The sequence below is a fragment of the Danio aesculapii genome, chromosome 19 (genome assembly GCF_903798145.1).
Source record: "Danio aesculapii chromosome 19, fDanAes4.1, whole genome shotgun sequence".
Classification (NCBI taxonomy): Eukaryota; Metazoa; Chordata; class Actinopteri; order Cypriniformes; family Danionidae; genus Danio; species Danio aesculapii.
In genome coordinates this window covers 7,255,317-7,269,329 of record NC_079453.1, presented here as the reverse complement: position 1 = coordinate 7,269,329, position 14,013 = coordinate 7,255,317, and the positions used below count along the sequence as shown (strand labels likewise).

Sequence of the window (14,013 nt, the reverse complement as noted above, 5' to 3'; positions counted from 1 at the left end):
CGTTTGTAACAAAACTAATGATCACTTACGTCCGAAAGTTTGGCGTCTGGAAGATTTCGTCTTTTGATTTTTAAAAACAAAGGATAGGTTTATTGGTAACACTACTTGACACGAGTGTTCATAAGACTGTCATGAAAACTCTATAATCAGGGCTTGACATTAGCTTTTTTGATCACCAGTCACTGTGGCTAGTAGGGCTGTGCGATTTGGGGAGGATATCTCATCGCGATTTTTTATTTATTTATAAATTTTTTAGACAGATATTGCGATTTCGATTTGATGTGCGATTTAAATTTGTAGTCAAACTTCAGCACAATAATCTGTATTGTAGCTTCTTACTGCTAAAATGCAGTGAGTGTTAGTTAAAAAAAGGAACTGAAAAGATTTTAACTTAAACATTTATTCAAATTTGTTTTTAAATAGTTAGAAATTGTGGAGTGTGGCTTATTGTACAAACAAAAAATAATAATTATAAAAATACAGAACACTCAGCACCCCACCAGGGGGCGCCAGAAACTATTAAGGGGGGGCGCGAGACATTGAGGCATGCACTTGAGTAAATTATGATGACAATTGTTCTGCGTTCACTAGAGGGAATAATATAATTAACGTTAGCTCCACGGCTAACTATCAGGCACCTGTAGAGTTAATGCGTTCCAGTAAAACATATACAAATAAAATGGAGCGAGTGCTTTTTAAAATGAATGACAGTGAATGAGTGAAAGTCAAACCGGTGAGCCATCTGACATAAAAATTGCCCTTCTGAATCAACTCAGCAGGATGCCCATCTGGATCTTTCACTTACTTTGAAGTCTTCTGACTACGTTTACATGGACATGAGTAATAGTTATTTGCCTTAATCTGAATAAGACAATAATATAATTACGTGAAGTGCCTTTTGAATGTTAAGTCACCATGCTATTCACGTTTCCTGCATGAATTCACAAGTCTCATGTAATTTTGGGTGTTTCATCTTCAATTTCTCGACTTTAACTGCAGTTCAGCAGTTTAACTTTCACTCATGAACATTTCATTCATGCCCCCGTGACAAACTGGGGTATTTGACGAGAATATGAAGGACTGGTGTTGCTTTTATTGATACCGCACTGTATGGAAAGAAAAAAAACGTCCACATTTCGGGATGTGTGTGCGGTCCTTTACTGACAGCCGCTTGTGTGGATCTTGTCACAAAATGCGGCAAAAAGTCCTACTTGACAGTAATAGTTTGCGGTAATGATTGCAGTGTTTACCTCAATATAGCCACTAATATCTGCATACTCCACTTGTCTTATTTCCATTTCTGTTTAGTTCAGTTATGACTTTAGTCAGATTAAGGGAATCAAAAATCGCTGTTTACATGGTAGACTCTTAATCAGAGTATTCTCTTAATCATATTAATATCGTATTAAAGTATTGTTACCCATGTAAACATACTTAATGTTCAACTCAACCACACCATCAGGGCCCTGCGATCTTGGCTTTGCAAAGCTGCATTTTCTGTATGTACATCAAAAGCAAGTATGCTTTCGCTCATGCTCATTGACAGTGGAAGATGATTTATGATTAGTCCTGTCAGGAATCCGACCAAAGATTAGCATGTACTAATTCAGGGGCTAATAATTCTGACTTCAACCGTAAATCATGGAACCCAGCACTAAATTCAATTCATCTTTATTTTTATAGCGCTTTCACAATGTAGATTTTGTCAAAGCAGCTTTACAGGAGTTCTAGCAAATTAAAACTGTATCAGTTCAGTTTTCAGAGTTGAACTTCAGTTTAGTTCTGTTCAGTGTGGTTTAATTTTCACTGCTGAAAGTTCAAACACTGCAGAACAAATCCATCGATGCACAGCTCCACAAGTCCTAAACAAAGCAGTGGCGAGGAACAAACTTCAACAACTGACGAAAGTGAAAGGAAAAACCTTGAGAGAAACCAAGTGATCAGAAAAATACTCATGACACAATTATAATGGCCTCATGTTTATCATGTTTATGACAGATTTATGACAAGTTTTTCTGTCTTAAACATGACCTGTATATGTGAACACTTTATTTTGACTTTTCCCTCTATAAACTTCTAGTTTGCTGCTCATTAATAGTTATTAAAGTAGTCATTACAGTAGGTTAAGATATACAGTAGGATTAGGGATGTAGAATAAAAAAAAGCATTATATGCACTTTATAAATGCTAATAAACAACCAATATCTTCATAATCAGCAGATAATAAGCCACTATTTAATAGTGAGAATTGGTGCTTAGGGGGTGGCATGGTGGCTAAGTGGTTAGCACTGTTGCCTCACAGCTAGAAGGTTGCTGGTTCAAGTCCCAGCTGGGCCAATTGGCATTCCTGTGTAGAGCTTGCATGTTCTCCCCATGTTGGTGTGGGTTTTCTCCTGGTGCTCCAGTTTCCCCAACAGTCCAAACCCATGCGCTTTAAGTGAATTGGATGAGCTAAATTGGCCGTTGTGTATAATTGTGTGTGTGAATGTGAGAGTGTATGGGTGTTTCGCAGTACTGGGTTGAAGCTGGAAGGGCATCCGCTGCGTATAACATATGCAGGAATAGTTGGCGGTTCATTCCACGGTGGCTACCCCTGATAATCAGGTACTAAGCCGACGGAAAATGAATGAATTGGTGCTTACATTTTTGTCTCTTTTATTTGATTTATTTGTATCAGTCATCATACTTTGTGTTACTCAGTTAGCAAACACTATATCCATATTAATTTATTATTAATAGCTTTCTATTTTGCATTTGATCAAACCAGGTTCATCTATTTGACATCACAGCTGGGGTTATTTGTGTGCAGTGTTGTTTTTACGTATCAGCATATTTTCTCACCGCAGTCTAATCTATCACATCTGTCTCTAAAATATGATACAAACTAATAATAACATGTTTGTATGTGTATGGCACAGGTGGGCATTCACGCTGATCATCATTTCCTCGTACACTGCAAATCTTGCAGCTTTTCTGACGGTTCAGAGGATGGAGGTGCCAATCGAATCCGCTGAAGACTTGGCCGATCAGACCAATATCCAGTATGGGACAATTCAAGGAGGAAGTACTATGACCTTCTTCATGGTACGTATGTCCTTGTTTATGTGTGTGTGTGTGTGTGTGTGTGTGTGTGTGTGTGTGTGTGTGTGTGTGTGTGTGTGTGTGTGTGTGTGTGCGTGTGTGTGTGCGTGTGTGTGTGTGTGTGTGTGTGTGCGTGTGTGCGTGTTTGTTGTGTGTGTGAGATTAGTTTCACTGGCTTACAATTTGTGCTAGTGTAATGTCATATTGCATCACCTCCTGTTTACTGCTGCCGTTGGACTGGTGACTCATATGCAGGCCCACATAGAATCTGTGCAGGCAGAACTTCCTCAGATTTCCTCAGAAATGAAACACTGCTCATTTACAAAGTTCTACACACACTCTGCTCCTGTGATTTATGTATATATTTAAAAATATTTCCCAAATTATGTTTAAAAGAGCAAGGAAATTTCCACAGTATGTCTGACAATATTTTTTCTTCTGGAGAAAGACTTATTTGTTTTATTTTGGCTAAAATAAAAGCAGTTTTTAATTTTTTTATGAACCATTTTAAGGTCAATATTATTAGCCCCCTTAAGCAATACTTGTTTCCAATTGTCTACAGACCAAAACCGTTGTTATACAATGACTTCCCTAATTACCCTAACCTGCCTAGGTAACCTAATTGACCTAATTGACCTAATTGGCCTTTAAATGTCACTTTAAGCTGTATAGAAGTGTCTTGAAAAATATCTAGAAAATATTATGTACTGTCATTATAGCAAAGATAAAATAAATCAGTTATTAGAAATGAGTTATTAAAACTAATATGTTTAGAAATGTGTTGAAAAAATCTGCTCTCTGTTAAACAGAAATTGGGGAAATAAATAAACAGGGGGGCTAATAATTCTGACATCAACTGTATATATTTGTGTGTGTTTATATAGCACATTTATCATGTATGGCCATACACCCAAAGCGCTTTACAATCATGAGGGGGTGGTCTCTCCACACCACTACCAGTGTGCAGTATCCACTTAAATGATGCGACGGCAGGCACAGGACAACGGTGCCGGTGCCCTCACCACACACCAGCTATAGATGTAGCAGAGAGACAGTCATAGAGCCAGTTCAGTGGATGGGGATGATTGGGAGGCCATGATGGGTAAGGGCAGAGAGGAAAGTTGGCCAGGACATCGAGATTACACCCCTACTCTTTACGACACATGTATATATATGTATATACGTCAGAATTATTAGCCCCCTGAATTATTAGCCCCCCTTTATTAGTTATTGTATAACGATGGTTTGTTATATAGACAATCAAAAAAAAAATGTGCTTAATGGGGCTAATAATTTTGACCTTAAAATGGTTCATAAAAAAATTTAAACATCATTTAAATCATCATTTGGGAAATATTTAAAAAGAATAATATATATACCTACATCTATCTATCTATCTCTCTATCTCTCTATCTATTTATCTATCTATCTATCTATCTATCTATCTATCTATCTATCTGTCTGTCTGTCTGTCTGTCTGTCTGTCTGTCTGTCTGTCTGTCTGTCTGTCTGTCTATCTATCTATCTATCTATCTATATATATATATATATATATATATATATATATATATATATATATATATATATATATATATATATATATCTAAATATATAGATATATTTATCTATCTAAATATATATATATATATATATATATATATATATATATATATATATATATATATATATATATATATATATATATGTGTATATGTGTATATGTGTGTATATATATATATATATATATATATATATATATATATATATATATATATATATATATATATATATGTTCTGCAAATAACAGCACTAGTAAAGCCTCATCACACATATTTAAGTGAATTCTATATAAAATCATGGTGTACACAACTGTCTCTGGACATGCTGCATCACAGACACCCATAGTTCAACTATATATAAAACTGAATCACTTTCTGGTCATATTGTGATTGTGAAGCTAAGCAGGGCTGAGCCTGGTCAGTACCTGGATGGGAGACCACATGGAAAAACTAGGTTGCTGTTGGAAGTGGTGTTAGTGAGGCCAGCAGGGGGTGCTTAACCTGGCACTGTTGTCCTGTGGCTCCCGTGTGGAGAGACACCCCCACCCCTCATGATTGTGAAGAGCTTTGGGTGTACCTGTATGGCCATAAACAATAAATGCGCTATATAAATACACACATTACATTATATTATCGAAAGTGTTACAGTGCTTTCTAAACGTTTATTATTACCATTCGTTGAGCCTCCTCGCACAGTTTAATAGAGCACTTGGACCCGGTAGCCGCTTTGCATGATGTCCCACTTAACAAGCAGGTGTGTCCAAAAAAATGACCTAAGCTTTTGATTGGTAGTGTAAATATAAATATTATTAATGCTGATTATTGTCCCCAATCCGATCAGATCACGTTTTTGGTGCACTTTTTTTGGTTAATTAAAAAGTTATTACTTTTATTCCAATACATATGCTGACAACTACTTATCACCAAAAATGCACTCAATTTCATCAAATAAGTTTATAATCATAACCCTAATTCAATTCAATCAATTTAATAAAGATTTAACCCCAAACCATTCCTTCTGGATTTGCTTGTAGACAACTGTAAATACTGTACACATTTAATGAACAAAAACTCAAGACAACAAATATTTTTAGGTTGATTTAACCTATTTTAGTAAGCTAATCAGGTTCCAAATTTTTTTAAGTTCTACAAAACTTAACTTGATATTTCTAGTCAGTTTTATTGATGTAAGTTGAGATGACTAGAAAAGTTCCTTTGATTCAACTAAAAAAGTTAGGTCAGCTAGATTTTCTTTTTGCAGTGTACATCATTTGTACACATTTTACCCAGAAAAGTAGTCAACTAGTCTGTGGATCAGTGGTTATCTACACTGTAACAATGCTGCGTTCCATACAATTGATTTGTGTTGAGACAACATGAGGGAATTAAGCTAACTTATTCGTTTTCACAAATTCAAGTGGATTGAACATAAAATAATTAAGTTGTCCCAAAAAACCCTGAAGAAATGTCTTGTTTCAGTTCATTTTAAATAAGTAGTTTGAATAAACAGTTTACGTCATTTTTTGAGTGTAATGTAAATCATTTCAATTGCTCATTGAAAAACTATACCATAACAAAAAATTATGTTCTCGCTAAACACACAAGAAGTGCATCTAAAGTAATGTGACACACGACTTGTCGACTGAGTGCTGTAATTAGCGCTAGAATTGATCGACTAGTCTATGCAAGTGCTTTGACTGATGTCATAATGCATCATGTCCTGTTTATGGCTGTAAGCAGTTGGCCTACTGACTCACAGCCACATCCATATTCACACCCGAGGCCAAGTTCACTTCCCCTATTACATTAATCACGTATTATCCGTCTACATTTTCGCTTTCTCTCGATCTGCCCTATATACATTTCTGGAGATCGCGAATTATGTAGCCTTTGATAACAAACCCTCTCTCCACCCTCAGAACTCGCGCTATCAGACGTATCAGCGCATGTGGAATTACATGTACTCCAAGCAGCCCAGTGTGTTTGTAAAGAGCACTGAGGAGGGCATCGCACGGGTTTTAAACTCCAAGTACGCCTTTCTTCTGGAGAGTACCATGAATGAGTACCACCGACGTCTCAACTGCAACCTCACCCAGATAGGAGGCCTGCTGGACACCAAGGGCTACGGCATCGGCATGCCTTTGGGTGAGTTATTTTTGGGTGAACCATCTCTTAAATAAATAAACATCGATGATCACACATACAAGAAAGCCACTGTCACAATGATAGCATCTCTGATATTGCACATCTCTCACTGCACTTTCCACCGCGCTTGATTAACAGCAATTCTGACTTTGTCTTTGACATTTGGCATTTCCAGTAATCATTCCTTGACAGACAGGGACACAGAGGACAATTATAGAATATATGTTTTGCATTGAGGGTTTTAATGCTCACTACTGGGATTCACAATGAAGAGGGCTGGAAAAGAGAAAACATGGGGCCTTAATCATGGCTAAAGAATCGCGCTGGGTGAGATAATGGCCACTGTTGAGCTACTGTATGCAGTGAAATAATGTAGAAGGGATTTCTGGACTTGAGTGCAAAGGGGCTTGTCAAGTCAAAATTTAAGAAGCTTATGTCCAGCTGTGAAAGTGAAATAGGCTGTAAAAGTGTTATTGGCGTCATGTGGTGGTTTCACACAGTAGGCCCACTGCTCCAATTCCCAAAGACTTCTAAAGCAAGGTAATAGCTGTGTTATATTTTTCCACCTCCTTCTGCCGCTGATAAGCAAATTTCTGAAATGCAAAATCCAAATTCAAAATACTCTTGTCAGAACAATTTATCAAGAGTGACTGAAAATGCTTCATAATTGTATTGCTTTTTGTCCTGGAATTAGATCCCAACTTGCTGCTTTTGTCATTTCAAGACAGAGGAAAAGAGCTTAAATTGTGAATGTTGTGACATGTATTGTTCTGGCAACAATACATGTCAGTCTCTTAAAGAATTGCACAAATATGACCTTACCTTGTTTAGAGTCTTTGATGTGTTACAGCTGAGCAGTGTAGCGTATCACAGAGCGTTTAATAGCCCTTTACTGACATGGTCTGCAGGGTTTCTGATGAAATTTCGGGAGGATTTGATGAAACCTGTGGCAGGATTAAAAAGGGTTCAGATTTAATTTGAAAGAATTGGAAACACTGGGAGCAATGAACTTCATCAGAAAAAAAGATTTTATCAGAGTGTCTGTTTACACTCTTATAAATGGCCAACTCCACCTACCAATGTTTTTTGTTGAATAGTCAAAGTGAACACTTGTGCAATCCTATGACACTAGATGTGTTCTGTAGAGTAAAGCCTGATTTATATTTTTGCGTCGAGTAATCATCGAACCCCATGAACCATACCTTGTGTAACAGAGGCCAGCTAGTGAATCGCTTTGCAGGAAAACATCACTACTCTGAACACGAAAAGGTGCTCTAACAACAGATACTAGAGGCCATGGTCTTTAGCCTTCTTGTTAGAGCAACCAACTCCCATGTGAAGAGTCGCTGGTTCGATACCAGCTCGGAGTGGGTTGGGTGGTGTAGGACCGGTGGATTACATTGGTGCCGTGACCCGAATATAGTGAGGTTTAGAGGGGTGAGTGCAACAGAGGCCAGCTAGTGAAGTGCTGTGCAGGTAAACCTCACTCCTCTGAACCCGAAAAGGTGCTCTAGCGACAGACGCTTGAGGCCATTGTCTTTAGCCTTCTTGTTAGAGCAACAAACTCCCATACAAAGAGTCGCCAGTTTGATCCCAGGTAAGAGCAGGTTGAGTGGTGTAGGACTGACGGGTTACATTGGTGCCATGTCCAGATGGGAGTGAGATTTAGGGGGGGGGTAAGGGAAACAGAGGCCAGCTAGTGAAGGGCTGTTCAGGTAAACCTCACTCCTTTGAACCTGAAAGGGCGCTCTAGCAACAGACACTAGAGGCCTTGGTCTTTAGACTCGTTGTTAGAGCAACCAACCCTCATACAAAGAGTCGCCGGTTTGATCCCAGCTCGGAGCGCATTGGGTGGTGTAGGACCGGCAGGTTATATTGGTACAGTGACCCGGATGGTAGTGAGGTTTAGGGGGCTGAGTGTAACAGAGGCCAGCTAATGAAGTGCTGTGTAGGTAAACCTCACTCCTCTGAACCTGAAAAGGTGCTCTAGCAACAGACGCTAGAGGCCATGATCTTTAGCCTCCTTGCTAGAGCAACCAACTCCCATACAAAGAGTCCCTTGTTCCATTCCAACTCAGGGCGGGTAGGGTGGTGTAGGACTGGCGGTTTACATTGGTGCCATGACCCGGATGGGAGTGAGTTATAGGAGGCTGAGTGGAACAAAGGCCAGCTAGTGAAGTGCTGTGCAGGTAAACTACACTCCTCTGAAACCAAAAAGGTGCTCTAGCAACAGTCAATAGAGGCCATGGTTTTTAGCCTCCTTGTTAAAGCAGCTGACTCCAATACAAAAAGTTGGTGCCAGACCATTCAAACCTTTAGAAACAAGAAGCCATAACTTGTATTGAATCCTAAATTGGACTGGGAGCCAGTGAAGAGATGATAAAACTGGTGAGACACTAGAATTTTTTTTGTCCCAGTAAAAAACTTGCAGCTGCATTTTGAACCAGCTGCAGGCGTACAATTAAAGCCTGCAAAACTCCTAAATACAAAGAGTATTGCAGTAGTCCAATCTGGACTAAATAAAAACATTGATGATGGTTTCCAACTCTTTAAAAGACAGAAAAGGTTTTAATTTGGCAATGTTCCTTAATTGATAGAAACCACTTTTGATGACTGAATTTATTTGCCTGTCAAACTTTAACTCAGTGTCAAAGATAACTCCAAGACTTTTTGTGTGACTGTGGACCCTAGGCTTAAGCAAACCTAACTGATTATTTGTAGATTCACTGACACTCAGAGGGCCAAACACTAGCACTTCAGTTTTTGATTCATTCAAGTGTAAAAAATTACCAGCCAACCATTTCTTAATCTCTTAAAACAGGTAAAAAAATCAATCAATAGAGTTTTCTCCCATTTTATGGGCATATAAAGCTGAGTATCATCAGTATTGAGATGGTAGCTTACATTATGCTTCTTGCAGATAGCAGCCAAGTGAAGCATGTAGATGGAAAAAAGAGCTGGGCCCAAAATTGAGCCTTGGAGAACACCACACCCCATACATGCAGATAGAAAAAGGTTCTCCCTAAGAGATAAGAACTAAACCAATTCAAAACATTTCCTTGAATCCCAGCCCCCAATCTTAAACGCTCAATCAAAATATTGCCGACAGACAAATTGCTTGTTGCTGGAATCTTGTCATGTCACGTGTTGTTAGGACACGGTTTTACTTTGTAAGTTGCTTACCTAATGTTTACATATTATTTACCTATTGCTTATGTGGATTTTTATAACTCTGAATCTGCCTATAAAAAAATTATATTTATTTAAAAACTGGTGACTGACTTGCCTTTTGTGAATCACCAATGCCAATTCTTTACCTAAAAATCTACTCTAGTTTTTCACTGAAGAAAAATAAATCACATTTTGTACAGCCAGAGGATAAGTGCAATAACAGAAAAAAACTATTACTTTATTTTAAGCTACAGTAGTACTGATGTCCAAATTATTCTGTGAAAAAGTTGTTAGTTAAAAACTGCCGGTAGCGCTAGAGAGTTCAAGTGGCAGAATTGGATGCAAAGAACTTGCCAGATCAGTGTGCCAGTACAGTTATATGAGCTGCCTTAAACTCCCATGATGCGTGAAGAATAATAAAGACCATTGGGTTTTGGTTTCTAAAAAAACTCCAAATCTTTTAGGAGAAATAATGAATACAGTCTTGTTTTAGCCGATAAAATTATGAGGTATGAGAGAGAGGATGGATAAAGGGGGGAACTTATACCTACAGTAGGTGAAGGAAATGACCAGTTCTGTTCTGTTTTTGATCTTCTGTCCTCTGGGAAGATCAGTCATGACCACCAGGCTAAGGTGTCCTCCAAATATCACCACACACACTCATAATCGCGTGATCCCATAACCAGATTTGAAATAAGACCCCAGAAGCTGCATCCGTCTTCAAAGAGTATTTCCAGGTCATAGCATGCCTTCCAAGAGCTGCAACATTTATTCCCTCCTCCTGCTTCTAACACGTCTCTTCAAGTCCCTGCCGAAAGTTGTGGTGCCAAGTGATAAAATCCTCTCATCCGCTCATTCATGAAGAGGCTGGTCGCCATGGACACATCCATCTGCTTCCATAGCAGCCTGGAGTGCAGATGGTGTCACCACAGCCTCATCTGACTGGATAAAACTGCGAAACATGAAACCAGAGTTGACTTTGTTGAATGATTAGAAGTTGATTCCCATTCATACTCTTTTTTTTTTCATGCCTCACAATTTGTTAACACTATCTACATCTTATGCAAGGTTTAGACTTCCAAGAAGCACATTGATTTTGTCATCAGTTTGATGTAATGTATAACCACAACCACGTTGGGATAGTATGGAAAGCGTAAATAAAAAAAAAATTGTGATTTCTAAATTTACTTTGACTTGTATTTTATTGCAGATAATATAATCACACATTATTTAATGTGTTCTCCCAAAAAAACTACCTGAACAACTGGTTCATTTGACCACAGTACACATTTCCACTGTGTGATGGTCTATCTCAGATGCCTCCGAGCCCAGGAGGCGCTTCTGGACACTGTTAACATATGGCTTCCTTTTGGCTCAGTACAGTTTTCACTGGCATTTGTGGGTGTAACTAGGTATTGTGGTACTTGACAAAGGTTTGCCAAAGTAGTCCTGAGTTGTATTAAATGAGGAAGTTAAAGATTATGAATGGGAATGAGTAATTTAAAGCTTATCGTATTCCTTTACCTCTGAAAAATGAGCTGAGTGATATGACACGATGCATAAATATTCAATTTAATTCAATTCATGTCTATTTCTGTAGTGCCTTTATAGTGTAAATTGTGTCAAAGCAGCTTAACATAGAAGTACTAGTAAATTGAAACTGTCAGTTCAGTTTTCAGAGTTGAAGTTCAGTTTAGTTCAATTCAATGTTGTTTAATATGATTTAAACACTCACATTCAACATACTACATGTGTTTGTTGCCTCATTACAAACATATGTGGCAAATTTCACAATATACACTATAAAAACTAGTTAAAGATACATTTAAACAGACCATATGCCTTTTCGGGGTGGCATTGAATAAATGTACAATCCGTATATCCTGCATTTAAGCTTATCTATGCTTTCATAAAGACTGCTTTGTTTTATAGTAGGTATAATACAAGCTTAGATAAACTAAAAAATAAAGAGGAAAAAATTATCACTGTTGTAATTTCACTAAGAGAAATTTGTGATAAATCAAATGCTGCGGGGGCTTGCATATTAATTAATGTATGGAAAATACAGCCTGTGTTTTGTTCTGATTGGCCTGTTTTTAACAAGATTGTACACTTGTTGGATTTACATGAGAACAAGGAAACAATTGTGTTTGAGGCTCACGGTATATGTCATGTACTGAACTTTTCTTATTCAGCTATGGCTACGTATATCCAGAATTTGGTGGTATCTCAATTTGACAATGAAATAACATTAATCTTGTGGTGGCACCAACTGGCTAATTTATTTCCGAACTTCTGCAACAAACTGTTGAAAATCCCACATAATGAAACGTAGCCAGATTCACTTTCATCCATTTGGTATCAAAAATCCAACATAGGCTCATTCTGAAAATGTACCCCCATATACATTTCTGGAGGTCACAAATTATTAGTTATTAGGTACGTATGGCTGGATTTCGTCTTTAAACCAAACGCTACGGGGCGGTATTATGCCGTTCCTTTTCACGCTTACGAGCTGACCGCTTACCTCCATAAGGATGACTTTTCCACTGTTACCAGTTTGTCCAGTGGCCCGCCGCGTACGTCAGCAGACTTAAGACACAGAGCGGAGTTGATCGCAATGATGGGATTTGAGTCAGGCGAAGAACGGTTCCAGAAAGCGTGTAAGACAAAAACAAAAGCCAAAAATTTTAAATAAACAAGTAAATAACACGGTGAGAGTGTGGTAAAATCTGAAAATGTGATAAAAATAAGGCAGTCCTGAGGGCTTTTATTTTTCAGGATTGCTTTTGAAAACACTATTGGTTGAGTTTAGGAAAAGAGGGTGGGTCAGTCGATCAGTCAGTCAGTCAGTCGACATCAGCCTCTTGTGGATTTACGTGAGAACAGCATGTGCGAATGGCTCTCGCGAGAGAAATTTGAGATCTCAAAATGCGCACACTGTGGCCTCAGGCGGATTTGCGATAAACTAATACTGCAAAAAACAGAGCTCCTGGGATGTATTTGGCGCTCTCCAGAGGTGTATATAGGGGTACATATTCAAAATGAGCCTGGGTTGCAAAAATCTGAACATGGTTTTGACACCTCACTGGACATTTCACTTTGAAAGTATTCGCCAAACATGCCTCTCATTGAACAACAGATTCATTTAAGTTCAAAGCTATAGTAAGCTGTAGTAAGATGTTGGCCCATGGTAACCTTTGATTTGGCCTGCCACCCCATCTGAGAAAAGAGGGAGAATGATAAAGATGGTTTAGAGATTGTCATTTCAAATTTAACGTAATCTTTTATTTGTTTGTTTTATTGTTAAGCTGCAAAAAAGTGAACTGAAATTAAACGTTTCAATTTAAATGGTGTCAATTCATCAGATTTTGGTGAGGGAATCAAGGTAAAGGCAGATTCCGTTTGACTAGTGTTTTCAGCATTGAACTCCACTGTGCTATAAATGTGATTGTTTATGTTTTAGTTGAAATTGTTATAACTTTACAAAATATATACTGCATTAGGTAATATGATTCAAAGTAATGTTTTCTGTTTATTTAAAAGTTTTAGGAAATAAATTAGGAGATTAGCAATGCCAATTTAATGTAAAATACTTTGGGATATTTATCTTCGGTCCACAGCTATCATTGATATTTGGGTTTTGGCCCTTCATGTGAAAAAGTTTGGCCACCCCTGATCTATTGGATGTTGGTCATTAGAGATATTGTGTCAAAGCAAGAGATGGAGATTGTCCATGCCTTCATCTCTTCTAGATTGGATTATTGTAATGTTCCGTTCACTTGTCTGAACAAATCCTCTATGGAGCGATTGCAAGTTGTGCAGAATGCAGCGGCGAGGCTTTTAACCAACACCAGTAGGAGGTCATACATTACACCTGTGCTTAAGGCACTTCCCTGGCTTCCTATCGGTTTTAGAGTAAATTTTAAGATTGTGGTCATTACATATAGAGCTCTGCATGGTCAAGCACCCCTGTATGTTCAAGATCTTTTAAGCAGTCACTCATGTAGCCGGTCTTTGAGGTCTTCTGGCAAAGACCTTTTAACCATTCCCAGAA

At 38.1% G+C, this 14,013-nt stretch overlaps 1 protein-coding gene across 2 annotated transcripts in view; it reads left to right on the top strand.

The window, feature by feature from the left end:
- The window catches only part of LOC130246452 (glutamate receptor ionotropic, kainate 5), a 209,669-nt gene that overhangs the window by 175,376 nt on the left and 20,280 nt on the right, over positions 1-14,013 (top strand). For both annotated transcript variants that reach the window (XM_056479409.1, XM_056479408.1), the window contains exons 18-19: positions 2,919-3,084; positions 6,560-6,785. In XM_056479409.1, coding sequence (XP_056335384.1) covers positions 2,919-3,084; positions 6,560-6,785 — 392 coding nt within the window. The remainder of the gene's footprint in view (positions 1-2,918; positions 3,085-6,559; positions 6,786-14,013) is intronic.